This window comes from Anolis carolinensis, chromosome 5, assembly GCF_035594765.1.
Source record: "Anolis carolinensis isolate JA03-04 chromosome 5, rAnoCar3.1.pri, whole genome shotgun sequence".
NCBI lineage: Eukaryota > Metazoa > Chordata > Lepidosauria > Squamata > Dactyloidae > Anolis > Anolis carolinensis.
Genome location: NC_085845.1, coordinates 152,469,122 through 152,485,016, shown reverse-complemented (window position 1 = coordinate 152,485,016; position 15,895 = coordinate 152,469,122). Strand labels below are relative to the sequence as shown.

General features: G+C 38.5%; 2 protein-coding genes across 2 annotated transcripts in view; one reads left to right on the top strand and one right to left on the bottom strand.

Annotated features, from left to right (window-relative positions):
• Positions 1–4,081: 4,081 nt before the first annotated feature.
• Positions 4,082–6,993, bottom strand: LOC134299529 (uncharacterized). Its single transcript, XM_062982610.1, has 2 exons — positions 4,541–6,993; positions 4,082–4,314 (listed from the first exon to the last, which is right to left on the bottom strand). The coding sequence occupies exon 1, from the start codon at positions 6,991–6,993 to the stop codon at positions 4,897–4,899; it is 2,097 nt and encodes a 698-aa protein (XP_062838680.1). The 3' UTR covers positions 4,082–4,314; positions 4,541–4,896.
• Positions 6,994–9,648: 2,655 nt separating this feature from the next.
• Positions 9,649–15,895, top strand: part of best3 (bestrophin 3) — a 28,452-nt gene continuing 22,205 nt past the window's right edge. The window contains exons 1-2 of the mRNA XM_003224618.3: positions 9,649–10,735; positions 13,516–13,682. Of these exons, the coding sequence (XP_003224666.1) occupies positions 13,531–13,682 (152 nt within the window). The 5' untranslated portion in view covers positions 9,649–10,735; positions 13,516–13,530. The remainder of the gene's footprint in view (positions 10,736–13,515; positions 13,683–15,895) is intronic.

The window sequence follows — 15,895 nt, the reverse complement described above, 5'->3', positions numbered from 1 at the left end:
TTAAACATCAAACTAGGTTATGATTTTACAAATTAAGCACCAAAACATCATGTTATGCAACAAATTTGACAGAAAAAGTAGTTCAATATGCAGTAATGCTATACAGTAATTACTGTATTTACGACTTTAGCACCAAAATATCACAATGTATTGAAAACATTGTCTACAAAAATGCGTTGGATAATCCAGAACGTTGGATAAGCGAGTGTTGGATAAGTGAGACTCTACTGCAGGGGTCCCCAAACTAAGGCCCGGGGGCCGGATGCGGCCCTCCAAAGTCATTTACCCGGCCCCCGCCCTCAGTTTTAGACTTAGGCTCGCCCAAAGTCTGAAATGACTTGAAGGCACACAACAACAACAATCCTACTTAACTTTGGCCAGAAGCAGGCAAACTTCCTATTGAAATCCTGAAAGGTTTTCAGAATGTTGGTTAAAACTGTTTTTATTTTTAAACATTGTATTGTTCTTTCATTTACTAATATTGTGCTATGGTAATAATATAATATATTGTGCATACATATAATCTTGATAATAATATTATAATGTAATACAATATAATATTTATTTATTTATTTATTACAGTATTTCTATCCCCGCCCTTCTCACCCAATAGGGGACTCAGGGCGGCTAATAATAATAATAATACAATATAATAATATTGTATAATATAATAATATTAATTATATATTATATATTAAATGTAATATTACTAATAATATTATGGTATAGTGGTATAGTACAATATATTCATATATAATGCTAATATTGCACTATGCTAATAATATAATATATAGGAGCCTCCGGTGGCCTAGGGGATAAATGCCTCGTGACTTGAAGGTTGGGTTGCTGACCTGAAGGCTGCCAGGTTCGAATCCCACCCAGGGAGAGTGCGGATGAGCTCCCTCTTTCAGCTCTAGCTCCATACGGGGACATGAGAGAAGCCTCCCACAAGGATGATAAATACATCAAAAACATCCGGGCGTCCCCTGGGCAACGTCCTTCCAGACGGCCAATTCTCTCACTCCAGAAGCAACTCCGGTTGCTCCTGACACGAAAAATATACATATATATTGTATGTACATACAACTTGTAAGCCACTCTGAGTCTCCTTTGGGTTGAGAGAGGATGGGGGTATAAAAACAGCAAATAAATAAATAAATAATTGTTGTTAGGTGGGGTTTGCACTACAAATAAGATATGTGCAGTGTGCATAGGAATTTGTTTTTTTTTTTTTTTCAAAATGATAATTCGGCCCCTCAACAATCTGAGGGACCATGAACTGGCCCTCCACTTAAAAAGTTTGAGGACCCCTGCTCTACTGTATTAAGGTGATCCTAGGTGATCTGGGGTATGTATCTGGAGGTCACTTGGCTTTATCAAATCTGTCAATTATAATAATTTAATTATTTTTAATTGATTTAAGTTAATTAAATTAATTAATTTAAATAATTAAAATTCAATATAATTTAATTGTGCAATACCACCTTCAGTCATTAGGTGGCAGACTGCCCTAACTAGTGCATAACTTGCAGTCAATATATTTCAGAATATTTTCAGAATAGCTTATTGTTAAATTTATTATTATTCACCAGTAGATTTTAACTTGTATTTTAGCTCTGCGTATCTTGTTGTTTGTGTTTTAATAGTGTTTTATCTCTTATTTTAATTATGTTGTATTCATTATGTCGGCCTGCGCTTTGCACTGTCATATCATTATGTTTACAGTTATTATAAGCCCAGCTGAGATGGGACAGAAGGAAAGACTGCTGTTCTGGCTCTGCTAATAAACTAATGTAAGTTATAATTATTTAGAGATGTCTTTCTAATACATATGTCATCCACTTCAACTTTCTGGTTGAAAGTAGGAATGGATGACATATGTCCCTCCAGATGTTGCTGGACTTCAGATCCCATGATCCCTCACCACTGACTATGTTAGCAGGGCTGATGCAGGTTAGAAGTAAATCTAGTAAGCTGTCTTCATTCACATTAAATTATCAGTCCATCTACTCTAATATTGTCAATTGTGAGAGGCAACAGTTCTCAGGATCATTACTATAACCCATTGCCTTATCTGGGGCCCTTTCAGACTATACAGTTGTAGTGATATAATTCCATTTTAATTGTCATGGATACATCCTATCTAATCCAAAGATTTGCAGGTTAAGGGTGTGCCTCCTCAAACTACTTAGCATAGTATTTTGTAAGATACAGCTATGGTAGTTAAAGTGGAACGATAGTGCTATAATTATGTTGTATGAAAGGGACCCTGAAGAGCCTTGCTGGTGTATCACCCAAATACTAACCAGGCCTGATCCTGCCCAGCTTCTAAGAGCAGATGAGGTTCCAAATGGCATGGCAGTCCAACAGTATCTGGAATACCAAACATTCTCAACCCCTGTTATAGAGTGTATAGATATTAAATCCTCACATTATTTACCTATGTTTATTATTTTTCAGGATTTTGTGTTTGGCTGTTGAGGAACTTGCAGCAATTGTTTAGACAGCCAATGCTCCTAGAGCCTGCCAAGTGGTCGTAATGCTTCTGTTCACTGTTCCAATTTAAGTCAGGGAGATGCATACCAGTACACTTGCAGATTCCTCAAAGTCGTCCAAAACTAAATTATTCATGTTCACTATTTTTGTAGTGTTATTTCTTGGCCACGTAGTTTATCAAAAGGGAGCTTGGAATTTGCTTCCCAGTTCTCTCCACCTAACTGGTGAGCCATACCATCAGTATCGATTTTTCAAAAGCAGGTTTATTAATTGAAAGCAGAACTTTGCAGGAGTGTGCTAAAACCTAGAGGCAGCTTGGATTACTTCCCAGATACACAGACTTGCATTCCAGTAAATCTGTGTATAAATCACAGACACTAGTTTGATCAGAGCTGTCCAAGTTCAGACGTTTTTAGTGGTGAACACTGTATTAGATAAGCCTCTTTTAGCCCATGTTCAGTTGGACACATAGGTTGAACCTGGGTGGATTGCAATGTACATATTTGCTGAATTTGGAAATGTTTTGTACTTTGACTGCCAAAATCTCCATGTTTTGGTCATCTGGCTAGGAATTCTGAGGCACTGTTCCGAAAGAGACTGTGTGTGTTTCTAAGCTCTGTGTTTTTCTAATGCACTAAATCTGAAGGAATTACTCAAATGTGAAGATGAACCTAAATTAACTTCATATTCATATTAGAAATGCAGTAAGTGTCCATCCTCAGGACAGATATTCTTCACCCATTGACCTAGACAATGAGTCTAGCTAATATAATTCATTCATGGCTTGCAAATTACCACCTTCCCACTTGGTTAATAGACATTGGTTCTTACTCCCACCCTGGACATATACTCCACTTGCTTTACCACCATCGGATCCTCTGAAGATGCCAGCCACAGATACAGGCAAAACGTCAGGCAAAAATGCTGCTAGAACACGGCCATACAGCCCGGAAACCACACAACACTCCAGTGATTCTGGCCATGAAAGCCTTCAACAATACATACTTATTCATGCTTTGTCAGTCTAAGTTCTATTTCATTTATCTCAAGCACACCAATTTACTTGTGTTATTTACCTGTATTCTGTATACCAAACAGTGATCACTTGGGATTAGACAAAAAAATTTCACTTGCCATCTCTCACCAGTTACTGCCACTACACATCTCCTGTCTCTAGCAACACAATTCAGAGCTGCTGAACTTGCTGACCAAAAGGTCAGCGGTTCAAATCAGGGGAGCAGGATGAGCTCCTGCTGTTAGCCACAGCTTCTGCCAACCTAGCAGTTCGAAAACATGCAAATGTGAGTAGATCAATAGGTACCGCTCTGGCGGGAAGGTAACGGCACTCCATGCAGTCATGCCAGCTGCATGACCTTAGCAGCATCTATGGACAACGCCGGCTCTTTGGCTTAATAATGGACATGAGCACCACTCCCAGAGCTAGACGTAATGTCAAGGGGAAACCTTTACCTTTACCATAGTCTGTGGAAAAACAAATAGCACTCTAAATGGGTTCCTGAGTCAACTCAAACACAAATGACCTCCTATATATACAATTGAAAATGAATCAGTTCAGTAAATAATATATCTGGCAAATTAATATACTGTTTAAATTCACAGTAATATCGAACACCATCAAATGGATTGTCCCATATACATAGAAATGCAGTCGGCGTTAAATTCACAGTAATAACAAGCAGCCTCAAATGGATAGTCCAATATACATTGAAGTGCAATCGGCGTTGTATATTCTATTGCCGAGAAGAGTAAGTTCGCCACGACCGGTTTCGGCCCTGCATCAGGCCTTCCTCTGGTGGTCTGAAAATAGTTACGTACACTAACATAAGTAACAAAATATATCCATAAAACATCATCCATTGCCTAATACTAACATGGTTCCAAACTTAACACTTGTTCTCTTTAGAGATACATGTCATTTACATTATGAAATGTATATCAAAGACACCAATAGTTACATACACAAAATATAAGTAACTACCTATCCATTGAGTAATAACTATAAACAACATTACAATATACTTACATAGTTCCAAATTTAACACTTGTTCTCCTTAGAGATACCTGTTTTTTACAGTGGAATCTAGGTCAAAGGAACAAGGAGTGGCCATAAGCATTAAAGAGTTACAAACATCCAAAAATTTGTTTTTAAACAAATTGTATATTTCTAAAACAGTATATACTCACGGGATACTCTGCTGTGTGTTAGGTTCTAATTGCGAGTATGAAAAGCATCAAGGGGTTGCCTCAATTTAAAGGGGAAGATGTTAAAGAAACAGAAAGGTTTATATGAAGATATAGAAGAAATACCACCAGATGGTGCTATGAGTACCCTTATTGTATTGGGTGTATTCAATTAGGGATTTATAGTATGCTAAGGTTCTATATATAACAACTGTATGAATTTTGTTCATTTAAGCCCTGTGGATGTTCTGTCCGTAATCTGAAAATCCAATATGTTTCCCTTTGCAAAAGTTTATTATTGAAGTCCATATGTTTGGATTGTGATACTACTTCTAGTATGTGGTATTTGAATGATTCAGGACTATGCTGTAGATCACAGAAATGTTTGTACAGTATGGATTCTCTGACATGATTTCGTATTTTGCTCCTGTGCTCTATAATTCTGCTCTTAACTTCTCGACGAGTCTGCCCCACATATGATAAATTACAATCACAAATTATCATGTAAATAACCCCTTTGGTTGTACAGGTGGCAAAATGGGGAAATTTAAATTCGAATGATAGATGTTGGTGTGTCAAGATTTTGGTCTCTATCAATTGGCTGCATACTGAACAATGATGGCAGCGATAGTTGCCCACCAGATTAGATTTTACAGTCCGGGGCCTATTGGTTATGTTTGAATGTACCAATATATCCCCAATATTCCTTGTTCTTTTATATGCTACCAAAGGGGGTCTATCACATCCAGGGATGTCTCTTATTAAGTTCCAGTACTTTTTAACAGTTTTGATGGCTAGATTGGACAAACTTGTAAGTGTGAGTGGCCATATCAATCTGTCTACTCCTGGTCTAATTTTGTCCTCTAGGAGTTTAGATCTAGGAATACTGGCAACCTTCGAGTAGGCTGATTGTATTATGGACTCTGGGTAACCTCGATTTCTGAACCTGCTTTTTGTCTCTTCCATTTCCCGATTGAAGTCCTGTAGGGTAGAGGAGTTGCGTTTAATCCTGAGCATCTGTGTAAAGGGTAAATTATTTTTTAATGCCCAATGATGGTAACTGTTGTAATGTAACAAGGAGTTTCTATCAGTGGTTTTTCGGTGGTTACTCACTTTCAATCGATCATTTTCCTTTGTAACCACGACATCTAGAAAAATCAAGGATGTAGAACTGATGTTTCCTGTAAATTTAATTTTGAGGTGAATTGTATTGATCCAGGATAATAACGTTACTGCCTCCTGATGTGAATTAACAATGATAAAGATATCATCAATAAATCTACAATATTTGATAATGCCGTCCGCTACAGGGTTCTTTGTGTGATTCAAGATAGTTTCATTCTCCAAATTATCCATGAATAAATTGGCTATCGCTGGCGCGACAGGACTGCCCATGGCTACACCTTGTATTTGGAAATAGTATTTTTCATCAAACTTGAAGTAATTTTTTTCAAGAATAATATCAAGAAGATCCAACAAAAAAAAGGTGGGAGGGTGGTGATTAGGCCTCCTGTTCAAGGTTGATTCACATATATATCGTGCCTCCTCTAACGGAATATTGGTATACAGTGATATTACATCTACAGACATCAGGACTGCATCTGTTGGGATCACCAAGGATTCAATAATGTTAATAAAATGTTTTGTATCTCTAACATAGGAAGAAGTCTGTTTCACAAAAGGTTGTAAATAGTGGTCCACAAATTTAGCTAGTGGTTCTAAGACTGAGCCCGATCCGGATACAATAGGACGGCCAGGTACCGGTCTAATGTTTTTATGTATTTTGGGTAGAGTATATAGTACAGGGATTCTGGGCCATGGTGTATGTAGAAATTTATATACATCCTCTGATATATATCCAAGTGCCAGCCCTTCCAATGTCACCGTTCTTATAATTGACTGGATATGGTGTGTAGGGTCCCGTTCTATATTGAGATAATGTTCTCTTACAGATAATTGTCTATGGATCTCATCCATATAATCAGTGCGGTTCATTAATACTATGGCTCCACCTTTATCAGCTGGCTTCCAAACCAGATCTTTGTCATTAGCTAAATTGTGAAGGATGTGCCATTCCTTACTGGAAAAATTTGTACTGTATGATCTTTTTTGCTTTATAATTGTACAACATAATTCTTCAGATACTGTCTTCTCAAAAACTCTGAGGCCAATATGGTCAGTCGTAGGAAAAAAATTACTCCGTGGTTTGAAAGTGGAGGTAGTAGGGTTTATTTTGGTTCCAAAATGATGTCTTAATCTAATGGTGCGAAATAACCTAGCTAATTCTATTCGCATCCTAAATGGATTATACTTAGGTTTAGGGACAAATGATAGACCTTTGTTGACAACCTCCCTCTCTTGAGGGGTTAGAACTCTTCTAGATAAATTCACGACTAGGTCTTCCGTTTGGCATTTGGAGCCTCTTGAAAAAAACGATTGGGTCTATTCCTAGTACGCCCCGTACGTCTGGGTACCCGAATGTTATCACTCCCAGTAGAGGCCATGCTACGTCCTGAACTGTCTGACATGGATTCTGTGTCTTCTTCAGAAGTATATTCACTAAACCTTACTTGTTTTTTAGAATATTGGCGTTTAGAGTATAGCCACTGGTAAACTCTGTTATTGTTGTAATCATTTTCATCCCGCTCAAACTTTTTAAGTTTGAAAGATCTAAGTTGTTGGGAAAATTCTTTAAGTTTACATGTGAGGGTGTCCAAATCAGTTTTAAACTGGTCCTCAGAGTTGAGTCTCTCCAATATAACCTGAGTTTGGGTTCTTACATTGGCAATTTCATCATTGGAGCGTGCAATAAGTAAGAGCATCAAATCCTGCGAGCACTTATTGAGAATTGCCACCCATTTTTGATTAAAGGATTCATCATCATGAAACATTCCTGGGGGTTTAAAAATCCGTAATCCCCTAGGAATTCTGTTAGCTCTGATATATTCTGCCAATGTTGAAGCATGTAAATCTAATCTAATCTCTCTGCGTTTCAGTTTTTCATACTCCCTTATGCCTGTTGCCGTGTTGGGGTTACCAGAAGTAGATTCCCCAGATTCAAACAATGATCTGTCTTTGATTAAGGATTCCTTAAATTTATCATCAAAACTTAATCCTTGTTGCCACTCAGCCATGACAAAGCAAAGCTTTGGAAAGAACACTCTAAATGGGTTCCTGAGTCAACTCAAACACAAATGACCTCCTATATATACAATTGAAAATGAATCAGTTCAGTAAATAATATATCTGGCAAATTAATATACTGTTTAAATTCACAGTAATATCGAACACCATCAAATGGATTGTCCCATATACATAGAAATGCAGTCGGCGTTAAATTCACAGTAATAACAAGCAGCCTCAAATGGATAGTCCAATATACATTGAAGTGCAATCGGCGTTGTATATTCTATTGCCGAGAAGAGTAAGTTCGCCACGACCGGTTTCGGCCCTGCATCAGGCCTTCCTCTGGTGGTCTGAAAATAGTTACGTACACTAACATAAGTAACAAAATATATCCATAAAACATCATCCATTGCCTAATACTAACATGGTTCCAAACTTAACACTTGTTCTCTTTAGAGATACATGTCATTTACATTATGAAATGTATATCAAAGACACCAATAGTTACATACACAAAATATAAGTAACTACCTATCCATTGAGTAATAACTATAAACAACATTACAATATACTTACATAGTTCCAAATTTAACACTTGTTCTCCTTAGAGATACCTGTTTTTTACAGTGGAATCTAGGTCAAAGGAACAAGGAGTGGCCATAAGCATTAAAGAGTTACAAACATCCAAAAATTTGTTTTTAAACAAATTGTATATTTCTAAAACAGTATATACTCACGGGATACTCTGCTGTGTGTTAGGTTCTAATTGCGAGTATGAAAAGCATCAAGGGGTTGCCTCAATTTAAAGGGGAAGATGTTAAAGAAACAGAAAGGTTTATATGAAGATATAGAAGAAATACCACCAGATGGTGCTATGAGTACCCTTATTGTATTGGGTGTATTCAATTAGGGATTTATAGTATGCTAAGGTTCTATATATAACAACTGTATGAATTTTGTTCATTTAAGCCCTGTGGATGTTCTGTCCGTAATCTGAAAATCCAATATGTTTCCCTTTGCAAAAGTTTATTATTGAAGTCCATATGTTTGGATTGTGATACTACTTCTAGTATGTGGTATTTGAATGATTCAGGACTATGCTGTAGATCACAGAAATGTTTGTACAGTATGGATTCTCTGACATGATTTCGTATTTTGCTCCTGTGCTCTATAATTCTGCTCTTAACTTCTCGACGAGTCTGCCCCACATATGATAAATTACAATCACAAATTATCATGTAAATAACCCCTTTGGTTGTACAGGTGGCAAAATACACCCAATACAATAAGGGTACTCATAGCACCATCTGGTGGTATTTCTTCTATATCTTCATATAAACCTTTCTGTTTCTTTAACATCTTCCCCTTTAAATTGAGGCAACCCCTTGATGCTTTTCATACTCGCAATTAGAACCTAACACACAGCAGAGTATCCCGTGAGTATATACTGTTTTAGAAATATACAATTTGTTTAAAAACAAATTTTTGGATGTTTGAAAAACAAATAGCACCATGCCTAATTCTTCAGACAAACTCCAGGCATCACCAATAGCCAATAATGCATAGCCAATAATTCAGTTCAAGGCTGGTTCAAGGGCATGGTGTCCACAAAACATACAGCCCTAATGCATGCTGCAGGGTGCATTAAGCCAGAAACAGCACATTTAAAAATCTCACCAGAAAGTCCAGAAAAATCCAGACAATACACTGCAGCTGATATGGGTATATCCTATGACAGACTCAAAAGTGATCCCGAATGGAGATGAATATATGCGTATTGGTGCATCTCAGTGGATTGGTTGAGGAAAAAAAAAACCCTACATTTTCCAAAGACTATCTAGCAGTAGTTACTTGCTTTAATCCACTTACAAACTGGATTATAGTGTCTCTGTAGAACCACTGACAACTACTTCGTATGAGTAGAACACAGAGAAATCTATGCACATTTAACTTGGAAGTCCTACTGTAGCCACTGGGCGTTATTCATGAATTACTAAATATTGTAAAAATGTACTAAACAACATAAAATTGTTTAGCATGCACCATCATTTATTTTAATTTCCTAGTTTATATTTTTGCATATAAAATATGGAAGTTTTCACAGCATAAAGTTCCCTGTTGGTTTTATCTCCTGCCACACACAGTCCTGATATCAATTATATTGTCCCTTGTGACAAGTCACCCAATTTCAGGAGTCAAGGAGCAACTTTCCCTGACTGGATACCCTCCAACTATGTCGACTGCAACTCCAGTTATCTCCAGCCAGCATGAAACATATCGTCTGGGGATTATGGGAATTCGAATCCAATCTATCTTGATGGTACCAGATTAGTAAGAAACGATAATGATTATCTACTGCCAAGAGAAAGCAGACAAGACTGTACCTTTTCTTGGTCCAATTTCCCTTGGCCAAATTGCACATGCTTTTTAAGTTCACAAAAGGTCACAGTCAAGTCAAAGTTTGACATTTCTCCCTCTGGCATTTGCAAAAGCAGACTCCGCTTTGCAAACAAAAATGGCAGAATCCAAACTGGAAAGTGCCAATGCAAATGATTCCAAAGATTCAGACCAAAGGGGGTCCCCTGCTTTGGATAAAATGTGGAGTGATAATTATAGATGAGAAAAGAGCCTGGTCAGCAGCTGCTGCTTGCATTTGTTCCCTGTTGCAACTGACAGCACTAGAGAACTTGGCAAAAACAGGCTTCCAGAAGTGGAAAGACACGTTAGCCCCTGTGCTTGTCAGTCCAGTCCGGTGAGGGCTCCGGCAGGCAATGAAAGCCGCAGTCTGCCAGGTGCTGGAAGGAAAGAGGCAAACCAAGTGACCTGGGTGTGCTCTCACTCAGGGAACACAGAAGAAAGGGCCCAAGTCATCATTCTTGTGCTATAGGTGGCCTATCCAGCACAATAGCAGGTGAGTGCCTCTGCAAAGATTATAGGATCTTGCTGTCATTGTACTGTATCTCTCGCTAATTGAGGGCATTGAATCAAAGTTTACAATGTGTACACTTTGTTTCAATGAATTATAAAATGTTGTTGAAATTATCAAATGTTTGACCACAAAGTTGTATTGATGGATATCTATTCTGTTTGGAGCTATCTGTGCTTAGGTATCACAGCCTTTCAATGTCTTGCAGTATAGTTGTACTTATGCCCACACCCCATAACCACCATATTTGTGGGACTGATATCTTTCTTTGGTTTTATTTATCCACATTTGGCAAAATACGTCCTCTCTAAGTATATTCAGAAGCCACCGGTGGCGCAGCAGATTAAACCACTGAGCTGCTGAACTTGCTGGCTGATAGGTCTGCAATTTGAATCCGGAGAGCAGGGTGAGCTCCCGCTATTAGCCCCAGCTTCTGCCAACCTAGCAGTTCGAAAACATGCAAATGTGATTGGATCAATAGGTACCGCTCCAGTGTGAAGGTAACAACACTCCATGCAGTCATGCCAGCCAAATGACCTTGGAGGGGTCTACGGACAATGCGGGCTCTTCGGCTTAGAAATGGAGATGAGCACCAACCTCCAAAGTTGGACACGACTGGACTTAATGTCATGGGAAATCCTTTACCTTTACTAAGTATATTCAAGGTTTCCCAGCTCAACTAACTGGTATTCTTGAGCTAGAAGTCCTTCATTTTGATAGGGTTCACTATTATCCATGGGTCATGTATCCATGCAAAATCTGCGAATGTGTCTCCCTTGGATACGAGGTCATAGTGTAATGGGCTAATTGAACTTTTTTGCCTAGAAAGATTGGTTGTAAATGCATAAAGCCAATATTGTTCATGACTAGGGATAGGAATTCTCTTCTGTTCACAAATCTCAATGGCAGAATCAGAGAGAGCGATCATGACATGTTGGTTTCAGTGTTAGATTTGGACTCTGGAAGACCAGGATTAAAATTTCTGCCTACTCCTGGAATCCCACTGTGTGATCTTGAGCAAGTCACAATCCCTCAGCTCTATCAGGAAAATCCCCATTCCAGAGCAAGGAGGTCTTGCAATATAACAGGACTGGATTACCGTGAACTATATATCCCTTATATAAAATGCTTGAGACCAGATGTGTTCTGGATTTGAGATGTTTTAATGTTATTTTTGAATACCTATACTTGCAAATATGTAATATTATGATATGTTAGAGATGGGGTCCAGGTCTAAACCTAAAATTCATTTGTGCTTCATATACACCATATACACGTGTCCTGAAGGTGATTACAGTGTTCCCTTATTTATCGCGGGGGTTACGTTCCAGGACCACCCGCAATAAGTGAAAATGCACAAAGTAGGGACACTATATTTATTTTAATATTTATACATTATTTTAGTAGTTATACACTATTTTAAGTCTTTATCAACCAATTCTGTGTTGATAAATCGCCTCCTTCTCCTCCTGTTGCTGCTTGGGATCCTTTTCTCTACCTTCAGCTTCTTCTTCCTCCCTTCCTTAGGCTGTAAATTGTATTTTTTATTATTTATAATATTCTTTTAGAGTTTATTGAAAAACCATGAAACAGTGAATCCGCGAAAAGTGAACCGCGAAGTAGTAAGGGAACACTGTATATACAACACTTTAAATATTTTTGTGCATGAAGCAAAATTTATGTATGTTGTACCATCAGAGGAGACCAACATGTCACTATTTTAGCCACCTGGGTGGATCATTTGGGATTTTCTAGGATTTTGGATTTTACATTTTCACATAAGGACTGGGCATAATATAGCCAGAGTTTTTTTTAAAAAAAATACCAGTGAACATCACCGATTATTCTCAACCAATTTTCAGAAATATTGTATGGCCATTTCATCTGACCTAGCTGTTTATTTGTGTGTGGCCTCAGAAAGTAAATGGGAGGTTCTTCACACAAATCTAACTTTATAATGTAGTTCAAAACCCATTGTAGCTTGAATCAGAGACTGAACAAATAAGCAGTCCAGTTCTAAGGGTTTTGTAGCCCAAAATACAATCCTGCTACTCATTCTATATAGCTAGATGCAACAAACTTCAGTGGAACATATGCATGAATAACAAAGCAAGATTTCAGAAGCAATGTTGAAATTTACAGTTATTTAGTGGCTTCATTTCACCAATCAGTGAGAATTGCCTTTAAAAATAAAGCTAATTGTTTTTCTAACACTGGATCTCAAACAGTGATCTCAAATGAATGCTCTGAAAATCTTGCAGTCAAGGGATTCACCAATAGAACTTTTGTCTTAGTTTGGAAATGCTTGACTATTCTCCTGAGGATTCTTCCCAGCCGGTGGTGGAAAGTCACTTTCTAAACACAGCAAAAATACAACATGAGTTCAGAAGGTGAAGAGTTTAACTTTTTTTTCTAAGTGCATTGAAGCTGCATTGCTAATAGCTTGTTAGATTGCCTTTACTGGCAATTGAGTAAGGCAATAAGTGTTCTGTCTATCAGCAGGGCTGCTACACAAGTGCAGAATCTGCTATCTGTTGCAAAATTCATCATCAACTTCACATTTCTATCCCCTCCAGCTCTGGCTGGCATCTTGGGAAAATGTCAGTTATGCTCTCTGAAATTATAGCAGCTGCTGAGGTTGTAAATGCTGTAATCGCTTTGATAAGACTGCTCATAATGGATATTGTAATTGTTTATGTTTAAGCCATTATTCTACATATGATGTTGCTGATTTCCTGTTTCATTTGGGCATTCCACTTTTCCAGAAACAAGCAGCAGAGATGACGGTTACGTACTCCAGCAGAGTTGCAAATGCCACTTTCTTTGGGTTCCACAGACTGCTTCTCAAATGGAAAGGAAGCATCTACAAACTGCTTTACAGAGAATTTCTTCTCTTTGCTAGCCTTTACACTGCAATCAGTGTGTTATATAGGTGCGTATTTTTCACTTTTGGATATACACTCCTTTGTATAGTGCTCACTGTAATCTTTCCTTGGTAATTCTTTGGGATCTGCTACAAAATAGCTAGGACGCTAACTAAGTCAGGGGACTCCATTGAGTTCTTTCTTCCGCCCCAACTTTGTGTTTGTTTCCTTCAAACAAACACATGTTTCTATGACTGTTGAGCAAGTTCAGTCATTGGGGAAGAATTGTTTCCCAAACAATTTGCTGTAGTTTTGAAAATTTAGTATTTCTCCAAGGTGGCTTATACCTCCCACTTGTGTGCCAATGTGCTGTTTTGTCTACATAAGTCTTTATACTCAGATATTTTACAAGCATACATGTTTAGATAGGGCACAATATGAGGACATTGGACTAGCCATACTGAGTCAAACCAAAACTCCACCTACTCCAATATTCAGTTGAAATAGCTAACCAGTTTCTTATAGGAAGCCCACCAGGACATGCAACTCCATCTTAGGCTCCTCAGAAATCTGATATAGAGCTTCTATACTTTTGATTTTGAAGAAGACAAATAGTAGCCATTGAAGCCATATTGGTCTGAGAAGTAGTCAGAGCTCTTTATCCATGGATTCTGCATTGACCACAGCTTGAAGTTATGTATATATTTAAAATTCCCAAAACTAAACACTTATTTTGCCATTTTATAAATGGGACAGCATTAGTCTCATGCGTTTGTATGGAATTGCTACCTTTTCTGTTTGTCCCATTTGTATGGTCCTGTTTCTGTTTCCATCTGCTGCTTCTGAAAACGGGTGCCTATACAAATGAGCTTTTCTGCCCAAGGTCCCAAAAAAAAAGATTTTCAGACTTTGGGTGGCAAAGTGCCAGGGCCTACAGCTGAGCGGGCCCAGCGCTCGGCTGTAGACCTGCCTGCCAAGCCTATGAGTATGGAGCGCTTGGCGCTTGTAGGCCCAGCAGGCAGGACCTACAACTGAGTGCTCGATGTTTGTAGGCCCGGCAAGCAGGGCCTACAGCCAAGTGTTCGACGCTCATAGGCCCTACCAGCCAGGGCCTACATCCGAAGAGCCCAGCGCCTGGCACTCAGCTGTAGGCCCTGCCTGCCGGCCCTATGAGCATCAAGTGCTCGGCGCTCGACTGTAGGCCCTGCAAGCTGGGCCTACGAGCATCAAGCACTCAGCTGTAGACCCTGCCTGCTGGGCCTATGAGTGTCGAGTGCCTGGTGCTCAGCTGTAGGCCCTGCCAGCAAGGGCCTACAGCCAGCGTGCCGAAAATCAGCTGATCAAACGTCTACTGTTCCCCTCTTCTTTTTGTTTCACTTCTCTTTCCATTCCAGAGGGAGTTGTACTGTTCCGTGCCATCGGAACGGATTGAAGGGTACGAATAAATGAAAGAAACAGATGAAATGATATCAGAGCCTAATTCTAGACAGCATTTTATTGTGCCATTGTATAATGGGACTTGGGCATCCAAAGCTTTTGGTATCCACAAGGGGTCCTGGGACCAAATCATGGTGGATACCAAGAGCCTACTGCAATTACTGATGGCCTTAATCTCTGTGAATTTATCAAATTCCCTATTTGAAGCTATCTATATGCAGAGGCATCAGTGCAACGTGTGGCAGTGAATTCCACAGATTATACACTATTTAAAGAAGCACTGCCTTGAATTTCTCTCCCATTCAGCTTCAATAGATGATTTCAGATCCTATTATCATGAAAGAGGAGGAATGTTAAACATATTTCTTCATATCATGCAGAATTTCAAACACCTGTCATGTCTCTCCTTACACAATTGATGTTAATAGGAGCTATGCATCATTGCTTGTCCTTTGCATTTTGTTTCATTGAGTAGGCATGTTTTTCTATCGTTATCACCTAACTACATCCATTACACAGATGAAGCCAGAAAATGGGAAGCATTACGTTTCTCTTATTATTTTTTTCAAAACCTCTTTATATCATTTATAGAAACTAGTCTACCAGAAACTGTAACAATATTTCTACAATCTAGCAAAAGAAAAGTAATAACTGCTTAATTAAAACTTAATAATAGAGACCAAGAAAAAGGAGCTCCATATTTTCCATGAGAAATAAATGGCAATTGTGAATTCTACCAGTGGTTATATCAGCAGCTTTCCCCATTGCTCTTTTGATGTTATCAAGCTGTAATTGTACACTCAGTAGTTCCAGAGATCGGAAGCTATGACAGTTCCACTTAGCT